At 44.8% G+C, this 25,395-nt stretch overlaps 1 protein-coding gene across 4 annotated transcripts in view; it reads right to left on the bottom strand.

The window, feature by feature from the left end:
- Positions 1-25,395, bottom strand: part of GARRE1 (granule associated Rac and RHOG effector 1) — a 104,309-nt gene that overhangs the window by 31,144 nt on the left and 47,770 nt on the right. For all 4 annotated transcript variants that reach the window (XM_039465597.2, XM_074386574.1, XM_003937330.4 and 1 more), the window contains exons 3-7: positions 10,885-11,094; positions 4,884-5,024; positions 4,572-4,667; positions 4,307-4,468; positions 503-661 (exon numbers count right to left, since the gene is read on the bottom strand). In XM_039465597.2, coding sequence (XP_039321531.1) covers positions 503-661; positions 4,307-4,468; positions 4,572-4,667; positions 4,884-5,024; positions 10,885-11,094 — 768 coding nt within the window. The remainder of the gene's footprint in view (positions 1-502; positions 662-4,306; positions 4,469-4,571; positions 4,668-4,883; positions 5,025-10,884; positions 11,095-25,395) is intronic.

Consider the following 25,395-nt stretch of genomic DNA (forward strand, 5'->3'; position numbering starts at 1 on the left):
AATGGCGTGATCTCGGCTCACCGCAACCCCCGCCTCCTGGGTTCAGGCGATTCTCCTGCCTCAGCCTCCTGAGTAGCTGGGATTACAGGCATGCGCCACCATGCCCAGCTAATTTTTTGTATTTTTAGTAGAGACGGGGTTTCACCATGTTGACCAGGATGATCTCGATCTCTTGACCTTGTGATCCACCCGCCTTGGCCTCCCAAAGTGCTGGGATTACAGGCTTGAGCCACCGCACCCTGCCATAATGGTTTTCTTAAAATAAGCAAAGCGCATAGCATCATTTTGCAACTCGGTTTCTTGCAAATATATATTATCAATTGATTTTTTTTTAAGAGACTTTGAAATGCAGTTCTTCCTTTACCTTGTCTACCTGCCTAGTCTAAATTCCACAGCACCAAGTAACTTTTTAAATTATTCAATATTTTCACGTGTCTGTACCACATCCTCACACACTTGAAACGTCTCCATATTCTATTATATACCACATGCGCTCACTCACCAGTCCAGCCTGGCCAAACAGCAGCTGCACCGCCGTCTTGCAGGCACCCCGCCATGTGGACGGGCAAACCTGGTTCAGCACTTCAGTCACAGGAAAATCATCCCTGGATGTGATTCCATTATAGCAGCCTGCCTCCTTCATCAGCTGTAACATTGTATGCTATAGATTGATAAGAAGAGAATTCATATCTCAAGACAAAGCCATGCAAGTTTCTAAAATCTGTAAAAATGCATTTATACAATCATCCTCAAGAGAGCAGCATTTTATTACAGGGTCTCACTGTCACCCAAGCTGGAGTCCAGTGGCATGAACATGGCTCATAGCAGCCTTGACCTCTATGGCTTACATGATTCACCTGCTTCAGCCTTCTCAGTAGCTGGGACCACACAGCCTACCACCAAGCCCAGATAATTTTTAAATTTTTTGTAGACATGGAGTCTTGCTATGTTGCCCAGGTCAGTCTTGAACTGCTGGGATAAGAGCAGTTTTGTTTGTTTTTTTGAGAAGAAGCCTTGCTCTGTCCCCTAGGCTAGATGGAGTGCACTGGCACAATCTCAGCTCACCACAACCTCTACCTCCTGGGTTCAAGCCATTCTCCTGCCTCAGCCACCTTAGCAGCTGGGATTATAGGCACCTGCCACCACACCCAGCTAATTTTTGTATTTTTGGTAAAAATGGGGTTTTGCCATGTTAGCCAGGCTGGTCTTGAACTCCTGACCTCAGGTGATCTGCCCAGCCAGGCCTCTCAAAGTGCTGGGATTATAGGCATGAGCCACCGTGCCTGTCCCAAGAATAGCACTTTAAATACACCCTAATTCTGTCATTTGAATTTCTTTAGTAATTATCATCAATCACTCTCAAGAGATATTCTCAACCCCATAGAGTGAAATGACTAGATATGGATACACATGCATTAATAATATACACAAGTAATTTCTATACCAGCACAAAATACAGAATTATTTAGCAATCTACAGATGTGAATTGGCTGAGGAATTCTGAAATTCTGAATCCTTCCAAATAGGGAAACAAAATCATCTGAAACAAGTAAATACCAATCAAAATCTAAATTTTATTTTGGGTGAAGAAGTAGTCAGTTATTCAGGCTCTGGAAACAGACCTACATAAGTTCAAATTCCAGCTATTCTACTTTCTAGCTGTGTTATCTTGGGTATCAGTTCTCGTGTGTGGCAGGTGGGGCAAAGGTAGCACCCACCTCATGGGTGAGCATTAAGTGATAAAATAATGTGGAGCACCTGGCACAATGCCTGGAACACATGATGCTCCACAAATAATTGTTATCACTGCAGCATTATGACAACATCTTTCTTCTTTTTTTTTTGAGACAGAGTTTCGCTCTTGTTACCCAGGAGTGCAATGGCACAATCTTGGCTCACCGCAACCTCCACCTCCTGGGTTCAGGCAATTCTCCTGCCTCAGCCTCCTGAGTAGCTGGGATTAGAGGCATGTGCCACCATGCTCAGCTAATTTTTTGCATTTTTAGTAGAGACGGGGTTTCACCATGTTGACCAGGATGGTCTCAATCTCTTGACTTCGTGATCCACTCGCCTCGGCCTCCCAAAGTGCTGAGATTACAGGCGTGAGCCACTGCGCCTGGCTTTTTCTTTTTTTGTTGTTTGAGATGGAGTCTCACTCTGTCACCCAGGCTGGAGTGCAATGGCGTGATCTCAGCCCTCTGCAACCTCTGCCTCCCAGGTTCAAGCAATTCTCCTGCTTCAGCCTCCTAAGTAGCTGGGATTATAGGCACGTGCCACCACGCCTGGCTAATTTTTGTATTTTTTTTTTTTTTTTTTTTTTTTTTTTTTTGAGACGGAGTTTCGCTCTTGTTACCCAGGCTGGAGTGCAATGGCGCGATCTCAGCTCACCGCAACCTCCGCCTCCTGGGTTCAGGCAATTCTCCTGCCTCAGCCTCCTGAGTAGCTGGGATTACAGGCACGTGCCACCATGCCCAGCTAATTTTTTGTATTTTTAGTAGAGATGGGGTTTCACCGTGTTGACCAGGATGGTCTCGATCTCCTGACCTCGTGATCCACCCGCCTCAGCCTCCCAAAGTGCTGGGATTACAGGCTTGAGCCACCGCGCCCGGCTTAATTTTTGTATTTTTAGTAGAGATGGGGTATCATCATGTTGGTCAGGCTGCTCTCTAACTCCTGATCTCGTGATCTACCTGCTTTGGGCTCCCACAATGCTGGGATTATCACTGCACCTGGCAATATCCTCTTCTTAATTCATGCAAGCCCATTGAGAAGCGTTAATCATAAACAGTATCTTATAGTATCTTTTCAAACCCTTTATGTTAAACATCTGAATAAAATCATGAATAAAACTCTCTTGGCCCAGGACAGTGGCTCATCCCTGTAATCCCAACACTTTGGGAGGCCAAGTAGGGCGATCACTTGAGGTCAGGAGTTCCAGATCAGCCTGACCAATCTGGTGAAACCCTGCCTCTACTAAAAATGAAAAAACTAGCCAGGTGTGGTATGTGCCTGTAGTCCCAGCTACTCGGGAGGCAGAGGCAGGAGGATTGCTTGAACCCAGGAGGCGAAGGTTGCAGTGAGCTGAGATCACACCACCGCACTCTAGCCTGGGCAAGAAAGTAAAACACCATCTCAAAAAAAAAAATTAAAATTAAAATTAAAATTAAAAAAAAAGTTGCTTGGCAAATGTCTGATTAAAGTCTCTGAAGGTCTTTTTAAAAATCTTTTCAAAGGAGAAAGGGTGTTGCTCCATCCTCCAGGCTGGAGTGCAGTAGTGTGATCCTAGCTCACTGCAGTCTTGAACTCCTAGTTTCAAGTGCTCTTCCCACCTCAGCCTCCCAAGCAGCTAGGACTACAGGTGTACGCCATCATGCCTAGCTAATTTTTTTTTTTTAAAGATAGGGTCTAGCTGGGCGTGGTGGCTCAAGCCTGTAATCCCAGCACTTTGGGAGGCCGAGGCGGGTGGATCACGAGGTCAAGAAATCGAGACCATCCTGGTCAATATGGTGAAACCCCGTCTCTACTAAAAATACAAAAAAATTGGCTGGGCATGGTGGCACGTGCCTGTAATCCCAGCTACTCAGGAGGCTGAGGCAGGAAAACTGCCTGAACCTGGGAGGCGGAGGTTGCAGTGAGCCGAGATGGTGCCATTGCACTCCAGCCTGGGTAACAAGAGTGAAACTCCGTCTCAAAAAAAAAAAAAAAAAAGATAGGGTCTCGCCAAGGTGCCCAGGCTGGTCTCAACCACCCAGCTCCATTCTGTTTTTGTTTTTTTTGAGACAGGGTCTCACTCTTTTGCCCAGGCTGGAGTGCAGTGGCATGTGTGATCTCAGCTCACTGCAACCTCTGCCTCCCAGGTTCAAGTAATTCTCCTGCCTTGGCCTGCCAAGTAGTTGGTACTATAGGCATAAGCGACCACACCTGGCTAATTTTTGTATTTGTAGTAGAAACAGGGTTTCACCATGTTGACCAGGCTGGTCTCAAATTCCTGACTTCAGGTGATCCAGCCGCCTCAGCCTCCCAAAGTGCTGGTATTACAGGCATGAGTCACTGTACCTGACCCCCATCTTTTTTTTTTTTTTTTAAGAGACAGAATTTCTTCAAGTTGGTCAGGCTGGTCTGGAACTCCCAACCTCAGGTGATTTGCCTGCCTCAGCCTCCCAAAGCATTGGGATTACAACTGTGAGCCACCGCACCCAGCTCCCATTTTGTTTTTTAATCCATATCCTTTGCAAGCCTTTACGTTTCTCTTAAAACCTCTATTTTCAAGTTCACACTCAGTTGCTGGAACCCCATGGAAAGGTACCGTCTTAAGTTTCAGATTGTCCGCTGCTGACTCATTAAAGGAGACGCCCTTCAGGAAGTGCGATCCTATCTGCACAGGGACGGTGGGAAGCTCACACTGCATGGGCTGTGGGGGTGTCTGCCTCCGCCCTGTCTGCTGGGCTTCCGCCTCGCTGCAGCAGCCCTGGAAAAGGCATGGATGGAAGAGGAAAGGTGACCCATTGCTTCACACTAGAGTGCAAGAGCAGCACCCTAGGTTTCCAGAGCTTTAGGAAAGAAAAGTGTACCTGCAAACTTGCTTCAATCGCCTTTGGATTCAGGTGGAAGCCGGCTTTCATTGCATATTCACAGTGGCCTAAGCTTTCCAGAGCTATTTTATATGCCTGGAAATAAGTTATTTTTAACAATCAAGATTACAAAGCAGATTATAAGATGATAAAGTTCAATGGAAATCAAAATCTTAAATTTCTATAGCTATTAAAAGACTCGAGGCCAATTACTACTCTATTACCCTTTCTAGCTGGTTCAACATCACAACTTTAACTCCCTCCCTTGTTTCTATCCCTTGGAAATCAGTATGTCAGTTCTGAAAAACTTACTTGCAAAGCACTGTCGATTTTTATGTTCAGTTCTTTCAGCTGGTGCTCAGGAATTGCTGCACTTTGAGAACAAAAGAGTTGTTGAACTTCAATTCCTGCCAGGCAACCATCACAACCTCTTTCTCTTAGCCGAGATGTCGCCTGCAACATAATAGTAACTGGTAGGTAAAGGAGGGTGGTACAGTTCTAGCAACATTAGACCAACAAAAACAATGACAAGAAAAACCCTTTCAACTAAAACACAGCAATAAACCATCTAAGCAAATAAACTGGAGGTTCTAGATTGTTTTGCAAAGTGAGAAGCCCAAAGGCCGGGTGCGGTGGCTCAAGCCTGTAATCCTAGCACTTTGGGAGGCCAAGGCGGGTGGATCACGAGGTCAAGAGATCGAGACCATCCTGGTCAACATGGTGAAACCCCGTCTCTACTAAAAATACAAAAAAAAATTAGCTGGGCATGGTGGCGCGTGCCTGTAATCCCAGATACTCAGGAGGCTGAGGCAGGAGAATTGCCTGAACCCAGGAGGCGGAGGTTGTGGTGAGCTGAGATCGCGCCATTGCACTCCAGCCTGGGTTACAAGAGTGAAACTCTGTCTCAAAAAAAAAAAAAAAAAGTGAGAAGCCCAAATTTTGAAAGCCTAAATTAACCATCCTGAAGAGAAAGGAAATGTCCCTTTATTTTAGGAACCCTGGAAAAAAGACTTACCTACCTGTTATTTTTAATATACATATAAAACATTCAGACATTTTTAACTTTCCTGCTTTAAAAAGGCAGGTAACCTAGAATATTGGCACTTGGGGTTTCCATTTAAAAAAAAAAAGGAAGAACATACATGATTGGCTGTTCCTATAGAATGAAGGAAAAAAACACATGAACACAGACAGGAAAAATAAACACTGGCATGTAAACAAAAAAACAGAGCTTTTGGCCGGGTGCGGTGGCTCAAGCCTGTAATCCCAGCACTTTGGGAGGCCGAGGCGGGTGGATCACGAGGTCGAGAGATCGAGACCATCCTGGTCAACATGGTGAAATCCCGTCTCTATTAAAAATACAAAAAAATTTAGCTGGGCATGGTGGCGTGTGCCTGTAATCCCAGCTACTCAGGAGGCTGAGGCAGGAGAATTGCCTGAACCCAGGAGGTGGAGGTTGCGGTGAGCCGAGATCGCGCCATTGCACTCCAGCCTGGGTAACAAGAGCAAAACTCCATCTCAAAAAACAAAACAAAACAAAAAAAAAAAAAAAAAAAAAAAAAAACAGAGCTTTTGAAATCTGCATAGAAAATTAAATATTTATTGGTTCAGTCATTATATATGTTTATGAACAGGAGACAAGCAATATAGAAAAACAAGGAGAAACTAATCTCTGTCATTTTATGATTAAATGCAAAAGATACATAAGTGGATCAGGATAAGAAGAGAATACAGAAAAATATGTATTTGATTTACTACATGGGATTCCAGGTAAACTGTTTTTAGATTTCTATCTTTTGCAATTTTGTGAACCAAGTAACACTTTTTAGCAGTTAGTTTGTTCTGCTGGGCCAATGTAGGAGTTGTAATATTTACAAAACTTGCAGACTACAGGAAAATGACTAGCATCCATAATGCTGTAAAGTTCCAAAGCTCTGGTTTCACAATCTGTGTGTAAACACCACTCCCTGAAGGCTAACAGTCTCACAGTTTAAAACTGTTTAACTCTTTCTAAGAATCTTTCAGTCAAATATTTAGTTCACAAGGTGGTGTGTTAGGTACAAGCTGGAGCACAAAGCTGCTCCTTACCCTCCTGGAGCTGACAGCCTCATGGCCAAAAAGGTAAGCAAGGAAAACACAGAATTATAAATGGAAAAAAACACTGAGGGAAACAAAGGACTGTAACAGGGAGTGTCCTAGACACCCAGAAAGCAGCATTCAGGGTGAAAATTAGAGAAGGTTGTCAATGGAACTGCATGTGTGTGGGGTGGAGTGGGGATGTCAGGACCTACAGATGGGTCTGTCAAACAGGCCGAGGATCCAAAGCAGCAAAGAAAGACACATCCAAGGAACTAGAGCCCAGTGAGCGAGGACAGAGTGGAGTTTCCAGAATAAAAAAGGATGACCTTGGTAAGGCTGGCCACCAAGGCAGGAGCCACAGCAGGCACGTCTAGGCAGGCCATGCTGAGGGGGTCCACACGCTACCCTAAGGAAATGAGAAGCAACATCATCCAATTTTAAAATGAAGGAGAGCAAGACAGGGAGGGGAGACGTAATGATTCCCTGAACAAGGGTAGTGATAAAAGACTTGGAAGAAGTGGGCAGATCTGGGATAAGATTTTGGAGGTGGGACCTGCTGGATTTTCTTAAGGATTGGACTGGATGTAGACATAATGGAAATGCTGAAGGATAAATCTCAGGTTTCTCAAGTAAACAACCCACTGTGAGATGGCACCATTTAATAGCATAGAGAGGGTCTGGCGAGGAACAGGTGAATGGAGAGAGGCTATGCCTGAGCCACCTGTGAGACCCCCAGTAGCAGGTGAACTCAGGGGCCTGACGCCCACAGGAAGTGGGCTGTTCACTGGTCACACACATTTGAGCCCCCTTCCAGGACACAGGTGGCTTTTTGAGTCCCAAGACTGGATGGAGAATCCCTAGGGAGAAGGGCAGCTAGAAGTGAGCCTGGAGAAACTCATACTCAAGTTGTGTTGAGGAAGAAGCCAGTAAAGTCGAAGAAAGGATGGGTCAAGAGGAAAGAAAGCCTGGTTCTTGGATGTTGCAAGATGAGAGTATTTCCAGGGAGGAATATTTTCCACACTGCTGTGAGCTGCTGAAAGGAGTTGAAAGGGTTCTCTGGACTTGAAAACATGGAAGGAATGACCTTGACAAGAGAAGGCATGTTCTTGTATAGGAGTGGAAGCCAGATTTCAGAAAGCTGAATGATGTCATGTACATAAAGTTTCAGACTGTATAAAATAATACCTTATGTATGGATACATGTATATACAGAAAAAATATTAAAATACGCAAAAGAGTCACAGGCTTCAAATTCAAAAGAGGTTATCTCTAGAGACAAAGTATGAATAAGAAAGTGGAGAGGTACAAAAGGGATTCAAGTGCACTTGCTGACCAGGTGCAGGGCCCATGCCTGTAATCCCAGCACTTTGGGAGGCTGAGGTGGGAAAATCGCTTGAGCCTAGGAGCTCAAGACCAGCATGGGAACATAGCAAAACCCTGTATCTACAAAAATAAATAAAAAGTAAAATACAATAATTAGCCAAGCATGGTGGTACATGCCTATAGTATGAGTTACTCAGGAGGATTGCTTGAGCAGGAGAGGTCAAAGATGCAGTAAGCTGTAATCACCATTGCACTCCAGCCTAGGCAACAGAGGAAGACCCAGTCTCAAAAAAAAAAAAAAAGTGCATTGGTGATATTTTTCTGTGAAAAATATGTAAAAGGCATGAGCAAATATGGCAGGCAGCTAAAAGTAAGATACACTCATGGGTGTGAAACGTTCTATACGCCTGAAATACTTCAACAGTAATTACTTCGGGGTACACTGCCTATGGGGTGTGCCAGGAGCAGTAAGGAGCCACAAGGTGCAATAAAAATAAAATAATAGGCCGGGCGCGGTGGCTCAAGCCTGTAATCCCAGCACTTTGGGAGGCCGAGGCGGGTGGATCACGAGGTCGAGAGATCGAGACCATCCTGGTCAACATGGTGAAACCCCGTCTCTACTACAAATACAAAAAAACTAGCTGGGCGTGGTGGCGCGTGCCTGTAATCCCAGCTACTCAGGAGGCTGAGGCAGGAGAATTGCCTGAGCCCAGGAGGCGGAGGCTGCGGTGAGCCGAGATCGCGCCATTGCACTCCAGCCTGGGTAACAAGAGCGAAACTCCGTCTCAAAAAACAAATAAATAAATAAAATAAAATAAAATAAATAAATAAAATAATAGTAATTTTTTAGAATGAATGAAAGGTGAAAAAAAGGTAGACAACTACTCCAAAAAGTTGGCTGAGAAAAGAGGAGAGAAACAGGGCAGGGCAGAGTAGACTTTTCTGTGGGAAGCATCTTTGTGTACTGGCAGGAACAGGCTGAGAATAAGGGACAGAAAACACAGGGTCCCACCACAGAAGCTGGGGCCTCGAGGATGGGGGCAAGGTGAGGACACGGCAAGCCTATACAGGAGGAGGGCACCTCCCCTGCTGCTAGATACAGCATTATCATTTACTCTGTAAAATGGAGCATAAGTCCTAGTTAAAGTCTCAACTTCTAAGGTTTATTTTTTATTTCTCATACTGGAAACAAAGAAGTATTAAAATGCCTATAAGAAATGTCACGATGGCCAGGCATGGTGGCTCACACCTGTAATCCCAGCACTTGGGAGGCCAAGGCGGGTGATCATCTGAGGTTGGGAGTTCAAGATCAGCCTGGCTAACAAAGTGAAAGCTTGTCTCTACTGAAAACACAAAAAAATTAGCCAGGTATAGTGGCGTACGCCTGTAATCCCAGCTACTTGCGAGGCTGAGGCAGAATTGCTTGAATCTGAGAGCGGAGGTTGCAATGAGCTGAGATTGCACCACTGCGCTCCAGCCTGAGCAACAAGAGCAAAACCATCTCCAAAGAAAAAAAAAGAAAAGAAAAGAAATGTCACTGAAAAAACAGACTTTTTTTCAGAGCTGATTTTGATTGGCTTATACTTAAGCTAAATCATTCTGGCTGTGGAAAAGGAATAGAGAATGCCACACCAGACTGACTAGGAAAGTAATCCCATGCTAGGCTGGAATCCCCCACTGAAGCGGCTCCCTGCAGCCCACCATTCAGTCATGAGGTTGTCACCATGAGAGAAGAATCGCACAATTCTCCCCCACATCATCCCTGATGACCATGCCATACTATCCCACACCACTGCATTCTCTACCCACTAGGGAGCCAACCTCTTGGTCTGGCTCTTGCATGATGGCTAGATTTTATAAACATATCTGCTGTGCTTGGAAATAGCCAATCTTCCAAGAGATAAAAGACTTCATGAAGTCACATAAAGCATACTGAAGAACTGCTCAAATCACATGTAAAGCAGCTGACAAATGAGGATCTTGGCAGAGTTAGACCAATTAAGAATCTTGTCTGGGCTCAGTGGCTCATGCCTATAATCCCAGTACTTTGGGAGGCAGGGATGGGTGGATCACTTGAGCTCAGTAGCTCAAAACCAGCCTGGGCAAGATAGTGAGACTCCATCTCTATCAAAAAATAATAATTAGCTAGAAATGGTGGCACAGGCCTATAGTCCCAGCTACTTGGAAGGCTGAGGTGAGAGGATCTCTTGAGCCCGGGAGGTCTGGGCTACAGTGAGCCCTGATCACACCACTGCACTTCAGCCTGGGCAACAGAGTGAGACCCTGTCTCAAAAAAAAAAAGAAAAAGAAAAGAAAACCCACAAGAAAAAGAAAAACCCAAGAATCAAAAAACTTACAAAGATCCAAGCACTTCTACAGGGAATGATTTGGCTAGCAGAAAACAGACAAAATGAGCACTCGCCCTGCTGTAGTTGTATCTTTGGAGCCTGCCATCCCATCTGTCTGCCAAACACTCCTGCTTCCCTGCCTCACTGCCTGGCTGGCCACTTACCCTCTCCAGACAGCTCCACCCCATCTTTCCTGACATGGGTACCAGACTCTTCTCACTGGTCCTTCATCTTAGAAGCTTTCCTGCAGCACTACCATTCAGAGACAGGGCTCTCCCTTCCTCTGGCTCCCGTATATCTCCATCCTGGCCCCTTAACCCTGTTTTTGTAAGCCTATTCTCCCAGGATGCTGTGAGTCAAAGTTGCCACCCTAGTGCCTGGCACATGCCTGGCACAAAGTGGGCATTCACAAAGACGTTCACTGTTGAATGAACGAGCTAATGATAACAGCTTAAAATGTACATTTCTAAATGAAATGGCTCTTTTGAGAATCAACAGGCAAAGGCCCTCTGGAACCTCTCCTATTTGAACACAAGCACCAATCTCCTGAAAGCCAGGGTTACCTCAGCAGCCCCCCGCCAGGACCGCACAGCTTCCTCCAGTTCAGGTGTGTGGCCCATGCCAGATAAGCTGCCTCCACTGCTGCTGTTCTTTTTTTCTGGCACGGTGACCTCAGCAAAGCAAGAGTGAGCCACTGGCTGGACCTTCTGCAATGCATGAGTCAAAAACTGGAAATGGACGTGCACCACAGTCAGGAAACATCGCCCCAACACCTGTGAAAACAAGACAGCCAGGGATGTTTAAGGTTGTGGGTTACTGTTGGATTCGTGCAGTACATTTTCAATGACCAACTTGAATAAAAGCAATTAAGGGAAATCCAAAATCATACAAAGTTAAAAGGCCACCATGCTTCAGAAGGATCTGCTTTTGTTTTTGTGTCTGGACCTCGGTGACTGATGCCCAGAAGTCAAAACATTTCCATCAAATAACAAGGCTCAAGGTTGAAATGGGTCTTCCAATTTCCCACCAAGTCACCCCCAATCCTGTCCTCCACTCCCTACATCTGGACTCACACCACTTGTGGTGTCTTTGAGCTCCTGCTGAACCACAGCCATCCACAATTTCAATTATGTCCACAGAGTATTCAGAAGGTTAAGGAAAAACCATGCAACTAAAAATCTGAAAGAAGGTCAGTTTGACCGTAAGACATTCCATTGAAAATGGAATCCAAATATACAGGTTATTTTAGTAAGAGTGTTAACACAGTTATTAACATAGTCGTATGGCATCTTTCTAATCTTACGAAACAAAGCTGACAGACCAGTCTTCCAGGAGTCAAGAAAATATAATGGACAGCTCCATTCATCAGTATAGTAGAAACCCATTAGCCTGATATATATCAGTGACTGATTCCTAACAGTCAAAGTAGGAAATTAACTTAAAAAAATACTATATATATGAATATGTAATTATAAGAAGATATATTTGGTCTTCAAAGCAAGGAAAAAAGAAAAAACAAAGAAGATACATACTAAATATACTATGTGCCACAAACATTTTAAGATACGATTATGCATTTCTCTGGCAGCCTTCTGGTAAGGCTGTTCTGACAGTTCCTTTGCTGCTCCTCCCTGTTAATGTCTTGCATAAACCACAGTTACAACGCATTCTCTATTATTTTTTATTTCTTTTTCTTTTTTTTGAGATGGAGCCTCACTCTGTCACACAGGCCGGAGTGTAGTGGCATGATCTCGGCTCACTCCAACCTCCGCCTCCCGGGTTCAAGCAATTCTCTGTCCTCAGTGCACCATCACACCCGGCTAGTTTTTGTGTTTTTAGTACAGACAGGGTTTCACCATGTCAGTTAGGCTAGTCTCGAATTCCTGACCTCAGGCGATCCACCCGCCTAGGCCTCCCCAAAGGGCTGGGATTACAGGCGTGAGCCACCATGCCTGGACTTATTTCCTCTTTCTTTAACACAAAACAAAAACTGGCCACTTACAAAGCAACTTGACCACAAACCTTCCAGATTACTGACATTTTTTCCTAATCTCTCACAGTTGTTTTGCCCACACCAGATTTGATAATAATACCAACAAAAACCTTCCGCAGCTCTTTTATCCTGTTCCATAATATTCAAATATTTCTGTGGAAGATATTTTATATTTCCTTGGTTTATGCGGATTACTTACTCACAAAAAACTTACTTTATTGAATCTGCAACTGACCCAACTGAGCAGGAGTGGACCTCAGAGAGCCTACTCATGGCCAGCCCTCAGTCCACTGCCTCAAGGAAGTGGTGAAGGTTGGGGAACTATGGCCATTCCTTTTTACAAGGGACCAAATCCAGCACAGTGCCCATGTACTGTCCTGTCCTTTGGAGAAGTACACAGTAAGACTCAACCTTGGGCCTCTCCCCTCAGGTGCACACGTGGATTCTCTGCCTCATGGCCACATGTGGACCCCTCGCCTCACCCCACATACACACATGTGCAGATGGCTTGGCTGTGGTGTGCACATGGACTTTTACCTCCCCTAGCCTCAGCATCTACCCGTTGCCACATGCCCTCTCAGATCCCACGGGTCAGAGCTCTGTTTCCTGGAGAAGCAGGGGCAAGCTAGTTTCCAGCATGACCTTTATTCTTTCTGAATCCTTCCTCACCCTGTGGAAATCATTAGGACCAAACTAAAGCAAAACACACACACACACACACACACACACACATCTCACACCAAACATCTGCCCTCCATAGTGAACAACCAGCATCACAGGCTAAAGCCCCTCAAACTCCTAGGCTTCCACTCAGAACACTTCCCTCAGAACACTTCCCCCAATGCTCTGCACTAGACTGGGTAGGGCAGGCGTCCCCAAACTTTTTACACAGGGGGCCAGTTCACTGTCCCTCAGACCGTTGGAGGGCCGCCACATACTGTGCTCCTCTCACTGACCACCAATGAAAGAGGTGCCCCTTCCTGAAGTGCGGCGGGGGGCCGGATAAATGGCCTCAGGGGGCCTCATGCGGCCCGCGGGCCGTAGTTTTGGGACGCCTGGGGTAGGGTGAGGGACACAGAAGCAGCACACGTAGGAAGCCAGTTAGACAGGGGCCAGGAGTAGAATAAGCAGCAGTTATTCAGTCCTGTAGAGCACAACAGACAGCTTTAATGGAACACACAGCCTGTACCTAACCAATGCTAGAGAGTCACATGGGCTAGCACATTCAATCCCAGGAACCACCCTACGAGGTCATCCTTGGTTGACAGACAACATCAAGGCATAGAAAGGCTATGAAATTTTGTCAAGGGTACACAAACTAGATGTGGCAGGCCAGTCACCTGACTCAACTGTCCATGCCCTTCACCTGTGTGCCCCACTGCCTTCAGCAGACTCTAAGCTGGGACTGGCTGGCACATGACAGAAACTCTACCTTAACTGGCACAGGCTGAGGGTGTCCTCAATATCCCCACCCACTGCAGACACAGGGAGGAGGAGTGAGTTGTCTCCTCATGGACACAAACTCTTCCAGCCCCTCTTTCCTCAGCACCTTGGCAGCTATGGGAAGCAGGAGGAGGAGGAGAAAGGGAAGATGCTATGCTCCATTAGCTCTGGGTTCACACTCTCATAGCTCTGACGGACACAACTGAGTCATTCATTTTCTCAACAAATATGTAAGACAGAGATGCCTAATATATACCAAGCACAAAGAGCTGCAGACACTACCAGGAAGAGAATGAACAAGTCCCTGTTCTCACCAGGGCAACATTCTAATGGGGAGATAGCAAGGCAATGAACAGATACTCAAGGCAGGGTGCTGCTGTGGAAGGAACTTGGATGGGTGGGAAGGAAAAGGCTCTCTGAGGAAATGACCAAGGGCAAAGAGAGAGCTACCCTGTCCCCTCCCAAGGGGCAAAGTTCTGAGGAATGACTGAAGGCCTGAAGCAGGGCCCCCAGATCCAGAACAAGATGCTTTCTGACAAGGCAATCATCCTTGGGCATCTTCCTGACATAAATCTGGGAGAGTGTGACCCGAGAGCTGTGGAAAGCTATTTTCTCCTTCACATAGAGAAAGTTTCCTGGACTATGTGGTTCAGTCAAACTGCAGAACAGGTGCGGGAAGCCGGGAAGTGGATGAGTAGAGAGGCCAAAGATAGACATTTGAGTTTAAAATTCCAGTGAAGCTCTATCAACAGCTACCATTTATTGAGTGTTTAAATACCAAGCACCAGGCCGGACATGGTGGCTCGTGCCCATAATCCCCCCCCTTTGGGAGGCCAAGGCGGGAGGATCACCAGGTCAAGAAAGCGAGACCATCCTGGCCAACATGGTGAAACCTCGTCTCTACTAAAAATACAAAAATTAGTCGAGCGTGGTGGCACGTGCCTGTAGTCCCAGCTACCCAAGAGGCTGAGGCAGAAGGATCGCTTGACCCCGGGAAGCAGAGGTTGCAGTGAGCTGAGACTGTGCCACTGCACTCCAGCCTGGTGACAGAGGGAGACTCTGCCTCAAAAAAAAAAAAAAAAAAAAAAGCAAAAAGCACCTTATGTGTGATGAAGCATCCCTGTGGGATGTGAGCAATTCACCCATCCATTTTACAGATGACAACACTCAAGTTTACACAGATAAAGAAAACCGCTCAATGTCATGCAGGTAATAAGTAGGGATCTGCCACCAGGTCAGTTTGACTCAAAGGCTGTGTTGCTAACAACCAGACTACTCTGTCTTCCTATGACAAGATCCAGAATGTAGCTACAATAGTGGGTAAATACTAATCAGAGAAGGAACTATTGATTACAGACAGCTACTGGGGTCTACTGAGAGCCTGTTTTCTAGCGACCATTGACGGTGGAAGAGAAGGGTGCATCTTTATCTTGTTATTCCCTTGTACACACATATCACATCTGCTGCTAAGGACGTTGTGTTCATGTATAGAACTAGCATACGTTTTCTTTTTGATGATATTTATATTTTATTTAGATTGTAAAACAGATTTTAATTAAAGGCCTTCCTATTTGGAGCACCAAAAGACCACCCTTTCAATACAACTGTAGTTGTTGAAGATCGGCCTACATGTCAACTCTGCTTTCCTGGAATATTTCAAAATTTAGCCTAGTTATTCCTCTTCTAGGCTCAGACCTGATTCAGCCTGTAATACCTGCATGTGGTTGGAATTATGGAGTGTCCAAGTCCACCCCATTTCCCAAAACATGTGATTCTCACATCAATACAAATAATTTCTCACTAAGTTCACTGTTCTGCTCAACTTCAGGAACTCAAGTTCCTCTTTTTCATATCCCTATAGAGTGAGGAACAAGTAAAACTCTCATACATTCATTTATTTCTGATCAGTTTAAAAGTCCAGTGTGAGTGAAATGAAGTTGGTCTAAGATGGCTGATTATATTCGAAACTTCAAAGAATTCAATCATTTCTTTCTCTTCAATACTCATTTATACCTTAAATGTTCCATTAGGTTCCTAGCGTTCTCAACCTTAATGAGGTTCTTAATGAGGTCTCTTTTTTTCTTTTTTTTTTCTGTCATCCAGGCTGGAGTGCACTGGTGTCATCTCAGCTTACAGCAACCTCCGCCTGCCAGGTTCAAGCAATTCTCCTGCCTCACCTGGGACTACAAGTGCCTGCCACCACAGCCAGCTAATTTTTGTACTTTTAGTAGTGACAGGGTTTCACCATATTGGCCAGGTTGGTCTCGAACTCCTAACCTGTGATCCGCCCACCTCAGCCTCTCAAAGTGCTGGGATTACAGGCATGAGCCACAGTGTCCAGCCTCTTTTGTTTTTATGATAATTCGAGTCATTACATAATGAGCTACAGACCAGAATGTGACACAAAGATCTAAATGTATCTCCAGAGACAGAGAATGCAGTAGACCATGCCTAGACTACAGAAAGTTACTTATGAAGATTATGCTACAGCAGAAAAATTTAAGAAATAGGCTCACTGAAACTAATATGTAAAAACTAATGAAAGAAAAAAGTCTCCCTGCAGTTAGCAATAACCTAGAGCACAGAAAAGCTGCCATGCTATATTTAGGAGAACAAACGAGGGAGAAAAAGAAAGCTCATACCCAAGGGTGGCGGAACCAACACCAAATGCTAATAATTCAGAAAAGGGTAAATTCTGCCCCTGATCACGCTGCTTCACTGCTGGTGAAAATAACAACACAGGCAGTTTGAGATCCTATTTCGTGGGCAAAGCACTGTGGTGCGCAAAACCTTTTGTATCAGTAATACATACCCATCATCATTAAATCGGGGGGAAAAGATTAGCTATACAAATAAATAGTTCTAAATATTCCTAAATAGGTCTTTCTCTTTCTCCCAGGGTGGAGCGCAGTGTTTCAGTGCAACCTCCGTCTCCCAGGTTAAAGCGATTCTCCTGCCTCAGCCTCCCAAGTAGCTAGACTACAGGCTTGCACCACCACACCCAGCTTAGTTTTGTATTTTTTGTAGAGAAGGGGTTTCACTATGTTGAGCAGACTGGTTTTGAATGCCTTACCTCAAATGATCCGCCCATACAACCACGGATTGTATGATTCCTAAACAGCCCATATTTGTACCTACAGACTTTCTTTTTGCAAAAAGTAGATTGTATGTTGTTTTATAGTTTGCTTTCCAAAATAAAATATATTAAAAATTTGTTACCATAAAAATACCAGATAGTTGAGAGACTGAGACAGGAAGATCACTTGAGCCTAGGAGTTCAGGCTGCAGTAAACTGTGATTGTGCCAACTGCACTCCACCCTGGGTAACAAACCCTGTCTTGGGAAAAAAGAAAGGAAGAAAAGAAAGAAGAAAGGAAAAAAGAAAAAAGAGATTGGATATTGGGAGGCAGCTACCAGTAACTCCTCACTCTCCCCAGGGCCTACTGAGGTCTCTGCCCTGCCCCTGCTCAGATGTGCTCCCAGTTAGGCAGGTACGAGGACTGGCCCTGGCACGGTGAGCTGGAGGGACCAGTTGAAAGTTCTGCCGAATCAACAGACTTGAGGCTATTTTCCAACTGCATCACAGCACTCATCACACCTAGCACCACTATCTATTTATTTATTTGTCTGGCCTACCAGTCCTAGAGTGCTTTTATTGTCCTCGTCATCTTTGTGATGCTTGCAGCTAGCTCATGTGTATTTACTGAGGAGGGTGGGTGGCTCAGCTGGGAGAAGAGGAAGGCAGGCCAGATGACTGGGCCTACTCAGGAGGGGCCCTAGTGTGAGCAAGGGAACTCAGGGGTGCCTCGGCCATCAGGCTGTTTCTGATTTCCTGGTTCCGGACATTTCACCATTAGCAGAGGGGCAGACAGCCTGTTCTCACAGCGGGGGGCTCTGCCACCAAGCCCCTCGGCAGTACACTGTACCAGCCCGAGGTAGCAGGGAAGCAGCAGACACACAGGATACATAACCCCTGCGTGGGCTGGCCTCAGAAGGACTTCAGGCAAATGCTGTTTTAGGGATGCTCAGGTTCCTCGTTTGTAAAGAGGAGGGAAGCTGCCAGAACAGGCCTTTATCCAATCCTGTGAGGTCTCCCAAACTGACAAGAACCAAAAAATTAATTGAGGAAAGTCAATTTTATCTGAAATTATATTCCATGAACTCTCCTATTTGTTTCCTTTTAATCTGCCCACCGAACCTAATTTTTCTAGCACATTCATTCAAGTCTTTTCAGCAACTCAAAATTTTTAATCTGACTCTCCAAAAAGATAGCAACATTGCCATTCAATCACTAGTCCCCAAAATTAGCAACATTTCCTTCTTTCCTTGACTCCCATCTGCTGCTGGCCTCCCACCTTCAGAGAAGGTCTTTTCTCTCTTCCCATTTTCTCCTTTGATTCACTTTTATTCTCATTTTTCTGAAGAGCACCTGCTTTTCTCTTCATCCCTACACCATGGGTATCTAACTACTCAATAATGCTTCCCTTTCTGTTAGAAGACCACTTCACATGTGCAAACCCATCCATAAAGTGTAGTTATTTATTGGGTACTCTGATACATTACTCCTTTCATACATTCCTGAATTTCTCTGTCACTTTTTGCAAACTTGGAAAAAGTCCAAACATACACAAAAGCAGATCATAACAAGCCCCCATGTACCCATCAAAAAGCTTCAATCCTATGGCCGGGCATGGTGGCGCATGCCCATAATCCCAGTGTTTTGGGAGGCTGAGGTGGGAGGATCACTTGAGCTCAGGAGTTTGAGACCAGCCTGGGCAACACAGGAAGATCCTGTTTACAAACAATTTAAAAGTTTCAATTCCATTAACATTTTGCCATGCATTTTCCATCTATTCTTCCCCATCTTTTTTTTTTTTTCTTAAAGCAAATCCCAATCGACTGAGACTCAGTATGTGTTCAAGCTTCCCAAATTATCTTTTTAAAAATTATCTTTTTACATTTGGCTTGAATCTCAACCCCCAAAAGGTAATTTGATTTGGTTGTTATATGGCTTAAATCTCTTTTAATCTAGAACACTACATTCTGTATGTATATTTTTAATGCTACTAACTTGTTGAACAAATCAGGTCAACTTATTACAGAATATGCCACATTCTGATTTTTGTCTGGTTGCTTTCTCATGGTGTTGCATAACTTACATCAGTACACCCCACATTTCCTGTAGACTGGATTCATTTTAAAAGATTGATTAGATGGCCGGGCGCGGTGGCTCAAGCTTGTAATCCCAGCACTTTGGGAGGCCGAGGCGGGTGGATCACGAGGTCGAGAGATCGAGACCATCCTGGTCAACATGGTGAAACCCCGTCTCTACTAAAAATACAAAAAATTAGCTGGGCATGGTGGCACGTGCCTGTAATCCCAGCTTCTCAGGAGGCTGAGGCAGGAGAATTGCCTGAACCCAGGAGGCGGAGGTTGCAGTGAGCCGAGATCGCGCCATTGCACTCCAGCCTGGGTAACAAGAGCGAAACTCCGTCTCAAAAAAAAAAAAAAAAAAAAAGATTGATTAGATTATTTCAGGGTTTTTTTTTTTTCTTTTTTTAGAAGAAGTAGAATAGTATTACTAGTATTAGAAATGTTGTGTGGTTCTTACTGCAGCACACCAGGAGACATGATTACCTGTCTCCATTTCCATGACGCTAAGGCTGATCAATGGATTTGGGTGGGGAAGGCCTGATCCTCCCAAATGTGGTTCCTCAGCAACCTTCCCACAAATGGTTTCATCTTCCACTGTTGGCTGCTGATTGAGTCACATCATGATCTGCAAAGTGGAGATTTTCCCCTCATTCATTAGGGCTATTTGGTTACCATGAGAAACAGTCTCTACTGGAAAAGCAGGAAATTTGCTTACTTCCTTTTCTCCTTTTAATTAGCAATTGTCAGAATAATGAGTTGATTGCACATGCCTGTCTTGACAAATCAAAGTCAAAGTCCCTCCACAGCAACAGATGCCTGTTGGCCCTGGTGGCTTCCACCCATGTAGAGTAAGCTAGGCAGATGGTAAATCTTGTTTGTTGACCACAATGCAAGTTTACAGAATCACCCAAATTGCAGCTGCTTAATTAGGTATAGCTTCCTCTATAGCAGGCATCCCCAAACTTTTTACACAGGGGGCCAGTTCACTGTCCCTCAGACCGTTGGAGGGCCGCCGCATACTGTGCTCTTCTCACTGACGACCAATTAAAGAGGTGCCCCTTCCTGAAGTGCGGCGGGGTCCGGATAAATGGCCTCACGGGGCTGCATGCATGCAGCCTGAGAGCCGTAGTTTGGGGACGCCTGCTCTATAGGCTAAAGTCTGAAGACAATTTAGGGAATAGCAGATTCACCTCAGCAAAAAATTAAGTCGAAAAGACTGACCTGAAATTAACCACAGTTTCAAAATTGGATTGATACAAGCTTTTTATGAGGTGAACTTCAGTTTCTGATTAGCAGCAGCAATAGGAACTTTCATCTGGCACATACCATTAGGAAATATTTACTCCATAATCTGTTACGGAAGCTCTACCAGTCAAAACAAGTAACACTGACTTTTACCTTTAGGGCAAAAAAAAAAAAAAAAAAAAAAAAAGCAAAAGAATGCACATTTAATTCCATTAAGGTTAATGTAAATCATATTTTTGAAACCAGCTTCTAATATTTTCCATTATTGTTTACAGTATTTTTGGCATATATCTATCCAAAATAAATGTTAATACACCTGAATTAAGGTCCTTAATTAAGATCCAGTCAGCACTTACAAATAAATTATTTTAAACATATTCACAATTACATAGTATACAAAAGAAATCTGTCATTGTGTCAAACTGAATGCCAAGATGCAACCATGTGAAGATTTGAGAGCCAGGCACAGTGACATGCACTTGCAGTCTCAGCTCCACAGGAAGCTGAGGCTAGAAGACTGCAGGAGCCCAGGAATTCGAGGCTAGCCTGAGCTATATAGCAAGTCCTAATCTCGTGCACGCGCGCGCGCATGTGTGTGTGTGTGTGTGTGTGTGTGTGTGTGTGTATTTAGTCTGCTTGCTCATTCACAAGTCATTTACTGACTTTTCAAATACTTGAAAACTTTTCAAATACTTGAAAAGTCAGTAAAAATGCTGGAATTTATAAAATATAGTCTCCTTAGAGACATATACCTCCTGGAAGCCCTGTGGCTGTCCTGGGTTCCTGAACTGCCTATACAGAGGACCAAGCCCTCTCAACACTGAGGACTCAACATAAAACTAGAGCCCTGGAGCTGCCCAGTATGAAGAAGGCAAGGGAAGAAGTGGCATCGCTGCTCACTACACAAGAATGGTAGGACTCAGCCTGCTCCCTTCCCCTGCCCTTCAGAGGTGTACCTCACCCTGCCTCCTACCTGGCTACTCAGAACAAACACCAGAGTGGCCCCTCTTTACCCTTCTGACCTCACTCCTACTTCTCTCCCTTCCATTCTGTTTCAGCCACAGCAGGTTGGTTCCTTGCTGCTCTTTCAACACTCTGGGCTGGCTCCTGCCTCTGGGACTCTGTGCTAGGCGCTCCCTCTGCCTGGAATCCTCTTTTCTCGGCCAATAGGCTTGCTCTCTCATCCCTTTTAGGCCTTTACTCGTATGGCACCTTCTCAGTGATGCCTTTTCTAACTACCTTCTCTAAGATTGAAATCCTCTTCTAGCTACATGAAGGGAGAGATTTCTGTCTCATTCACTGCCGTAATTGATATGCTGGAGTAGCACCAGGCAGAAACAAGGCATGCAATAAATATCTGTGTATGAATGCATGAATCACAAGTCACTTTGATTATTTTATTTACATACACTTCCACTGAACAAGTGATTTTATTTAAGTGATAGATGTCACCTTCCAAACCCAGGTCTTCTGACTCTGCCCTGTAACTCACTTCCTAGGCTAATGTACCAGTGCTGCAGGCACTAGTTAGCTAGGGAAACCCCATAGTCACAACTCATTCCTCTAACAGCAAGACTGTGAGGGTGAACCACTCGGGTTAAGTGGCAAAGTCACTGACGAGTATAGACTGGACAGGACTCACATATGCCCTGCCAGTTCCAAGGCAGGGTGGCAGAGCACATAGTCAGCAACCACCATTCCTGGACACAAGCATCAGTATCCATCAATCAATCAATAAGCCTAACTCAAACCTGGCTGTAAATCAGAATCACCTGGGGACACTGCACACATGCACTGGTCACATGGCAAGGGGACAAGATCATCCTTGGTCCTAGCTCTTAAATGGTCAAGTATTTGAATACTCTTGAATCCAGCACTTTCCTCACTCACTATCCTGGCCTGAGCTCCTGAGTAAAGGCCTTGCCTAGCAATGTTAAACCACAGACTTCTTTCCCCAGGGATGAATGTCAAAATGACTCTCAGGGCCTTGCTTATAAAAATCCTCAAAAAACCAAAAGGAAGAAATCCAAATGCCTCGCCATTTCATCAGAGTTGAACATTCAGAGAGAGACCCTTATTGGCCTATGGCTAAATCCCCTGGCAGTACATAAATTCCAGAAACAACAAATACTGCTCTGGGGAAAAAGTGAAATATGAAGGCTGCGGGCCTATGCTTGACAATCACATTTAGAAATTCACTTGTAAGTCAGCTGTTTGAAACTGAGAATAGATGCATAAACTGGAAAACCCACTAACAGTACTTAGTTTCCAGACTCGACTTGGAAAGCCTGTTGAGCCCATTATGTACAAAAAAACATGGTAGTATTCCAACTATCTAATCAGCATTTCAGTGTGGAAAGCCAAGTCAAAATTCCAAACTACAACAGTAAGTATTTCCTGTTCTCAGCTTCAGTAGTCCATGCTCGTCTCAGGAAGCAGAAGAAATAAAGCAGGTAGTGCTGTGCCCCAGCAGCTTCCCAAGCCCCTACTGCTCATGGGTGGTTATCTTCTCTAACTGTCTTGCTTGCTCTGGGCAAGAGGCACACTTGCCCTCCAGGGTTGGAAAGCAAAGAGCCCTGCAGGCCAAGCTCTGTTTCTTCCAATAACTGCAAGCATGGCCTGAAGAAGAACTCAGGAACGCTCAGGTTAAAATAAAAGCCTTTGGGCTTATATTTCAAACTACTCTTCTCTGAAGTCCTGAATAAAGCTAAGAGCACTATGTCATCATGCGGTGACAGCTGTTAATAGTCGGAGTCTAAGATTGTTCAACATTTTCCAGCAGAGGGCAAAGTGTTCCTAACTGCTCTCTTGCCATATCTCTTTCAAGCAGTGACCAGGTACACTGGTGGCTAAACAACGTGGTTCTTTCTGTAAAACAATCAAAAGTCAAAGTTGTACATATCCATGCATGTAGGGACAGTAGTCCAGAATGGCATACAACAACCAGTTACCAATGGTCACTTCTGGGGAAAGGAATGAGATAGGAAAGGAAAGAAGTTCCACTGCTTACATTTCTTTTGAGAAGTACAGACATGCTTTTTATGTGTCAAATTTTAAAAATAAACTATGACAAACCATTTTATAAATACTTTAAAATGATAGGTTCCCTGTGTATAAAATGTGATCACACAAACAATTAGATATTATAAAGATGGCTGGGCATGGTGGCTCACACCTGTAATTTCAGCATTTTGAGAGGCTGAGGCAGGCGGATCACTTGAGGTCAGGAGTTTGAGACAAGCCTGGTCAACATGATGAAACTCTACCTCTACTAAAAATACAAAAAGAAATTTAGCCGGGTGTGGTGGCATGTGCCTACTGTCCCAGCTACTAGGGAGGCTAAGGCAGGAGAATCACTTGAACGCGGGAAGCAGAGGTTGCAGTGAGCCGATATTGTGCCATTGCATTCCAGCCTGGGCAACAGAGTGAGATTCTATCTCGAAAAAAAAAAAAAAGAAAGAAAGAAAGAAAGAAAGATATTACAAAGCTCATTGGGCACAGTGGCCCACACCTGTGATCCCAGCACTTTGGAATGCTGAGGCAGGTGGATCACTTGAGGCCATGAGTTCAAGACCAACCGGGCCAAAGTGGAGAAACCCTGTCTTTACTAAAAATACAAAAATTCACTGGGTATGTTGGCACACACCTGTAACCCAGCTATTTGGGAGGCTGAGACATGAGAATTGCTTGAACCCAGGAGGCAGAGGTTGCAGTGAGTTGACATCACCCCATTGTACTCCAGTTTGGGCAACAGAGAAAGACTCTGTCTAAGAAACAAACAAAAAAATTACAAAGATAGATCCAAAGTAGAATGACTCTGACCCAAAGAATTGATTAGACATTTATACCAACAGGTGCAGCAAACCAGAATCCACAGGCCAAACCCCCTCCGTGGAATAGATGGACCCACAAAGTAAAGCTGACTTTTACATTTTTTAAGGGTCGTAAAAAAATAAAAAGAAAAACAAGACTGGGCGCAGTGTCTCACACCTGTAATCCCAGCACTTTGGGAGGCTGAAGCAGGTGGATCACGTGAGGTCAGGAGTTCAAGACCAGCCTGACCAACATGATGAAACCCCATCTCTACTAAAAACAGAAAAATTAACCAGGCATGGGGTAGGCGCCTGTAATCTCAGCTACTTGGGAGGCTGAGTCAGGGGAACTGTTTAAACCCAGGAGGCAGAGGTTACAGTGAGCCAAGATCGTGCCACTGCACTCCAGCCTGGGCTACAAGAATGTAACTCCATCTCAATAAAAAACAAAAACAAAAATAAAGAACATGTGAGAGAGACCATATATGGTCCATGAAGCCTAAAATTTCTGTCTGCCCTTTATAGAAAAAGTTTGATAAACCCTGATTTATACCAATGATGCTGTGTCTTTTTTTTTTTTTCTTTTTTTTGAGACGGAGTTTCACTCGTTACCCAGGCTGGAGTGCAATGGCGCGATCTCGGCTCACCGCAACCTTCGCCTCCTGGGTTCAAGCAATTCTCCTGCCTCAGCCTCCTGAGTAGCTGGAATTACAGGCACGTGCCACCATGCCCAGCTAATTTTCTGTATCTTTAGTAGAGACGGGGTTTCACCATGTTGACCAGGATGGTCTCGATCTCTCGACCTTGTGATCCACCCGCCTCGGCCTCCCAAAGTGCTGGGATTACAGGCTTGAGCCACCGTGCCCGGCTCTTTTTTTTTTTTTTTTTTGAGATGGAGTTTCGGTCTTGTTACCCAAGGTGGAGTGCAATGGCGCAATCTCGGCTCACCGCAACCTCCGCCTCCTGGGTTCAGGCAATTCTTCTGCCTCAGCCTCCTGAGTAGCTGGGATTACAGGCACACACCACCATGCCCAGCTAACTTTTTGTATTTTTAGTAGAGACGGGGTTTCACCTTGCTGACCAGGATGGTCTCGATCTCTTGACCTTGTGATCCACACGCCTCGGCCTCCCAAAGTGCTGGGATTACAGGCTTGAGCCACCGCGCCCGGCTGATGCTGTGTAGTTTAAGAAATAACTCTAAGTTCTTCTTGGAAATCCCTTCAAAATCACTTTTTTTTTTTTTTAAGACGGGGTTTCACCATGTTGGTCGGGCTGGTCTTGAACTCCCGACCTCAGGTGATCCGCCCGCCTTGGCCTTAGTGCTTGGATTACAAGCGTGAGCCGCCGTGCCCAGCCTCAAAATCACTTTTAAACACAATAAAAATTAGTTGTGTTACTTAAAAGTCGAGTTCTTTTTTGGTTAACCC

Source organism: Saimiri boliviensis, chromosome 14 (genome assembly GCF_048565385.1).
Source record: "Saimiri boliviensis isolate mSaiBol1 chromosome 14, mSaiBol1.pri, whole genome shotgun sequence".
In the NCBI taxonomy this organism is placed as follows: domain Eukaryota; kingdom Metazoa; phylum Chordata; class Mammalia; order Primates; family Cebidae; genus Saimiri; species Saimiri boliviensis.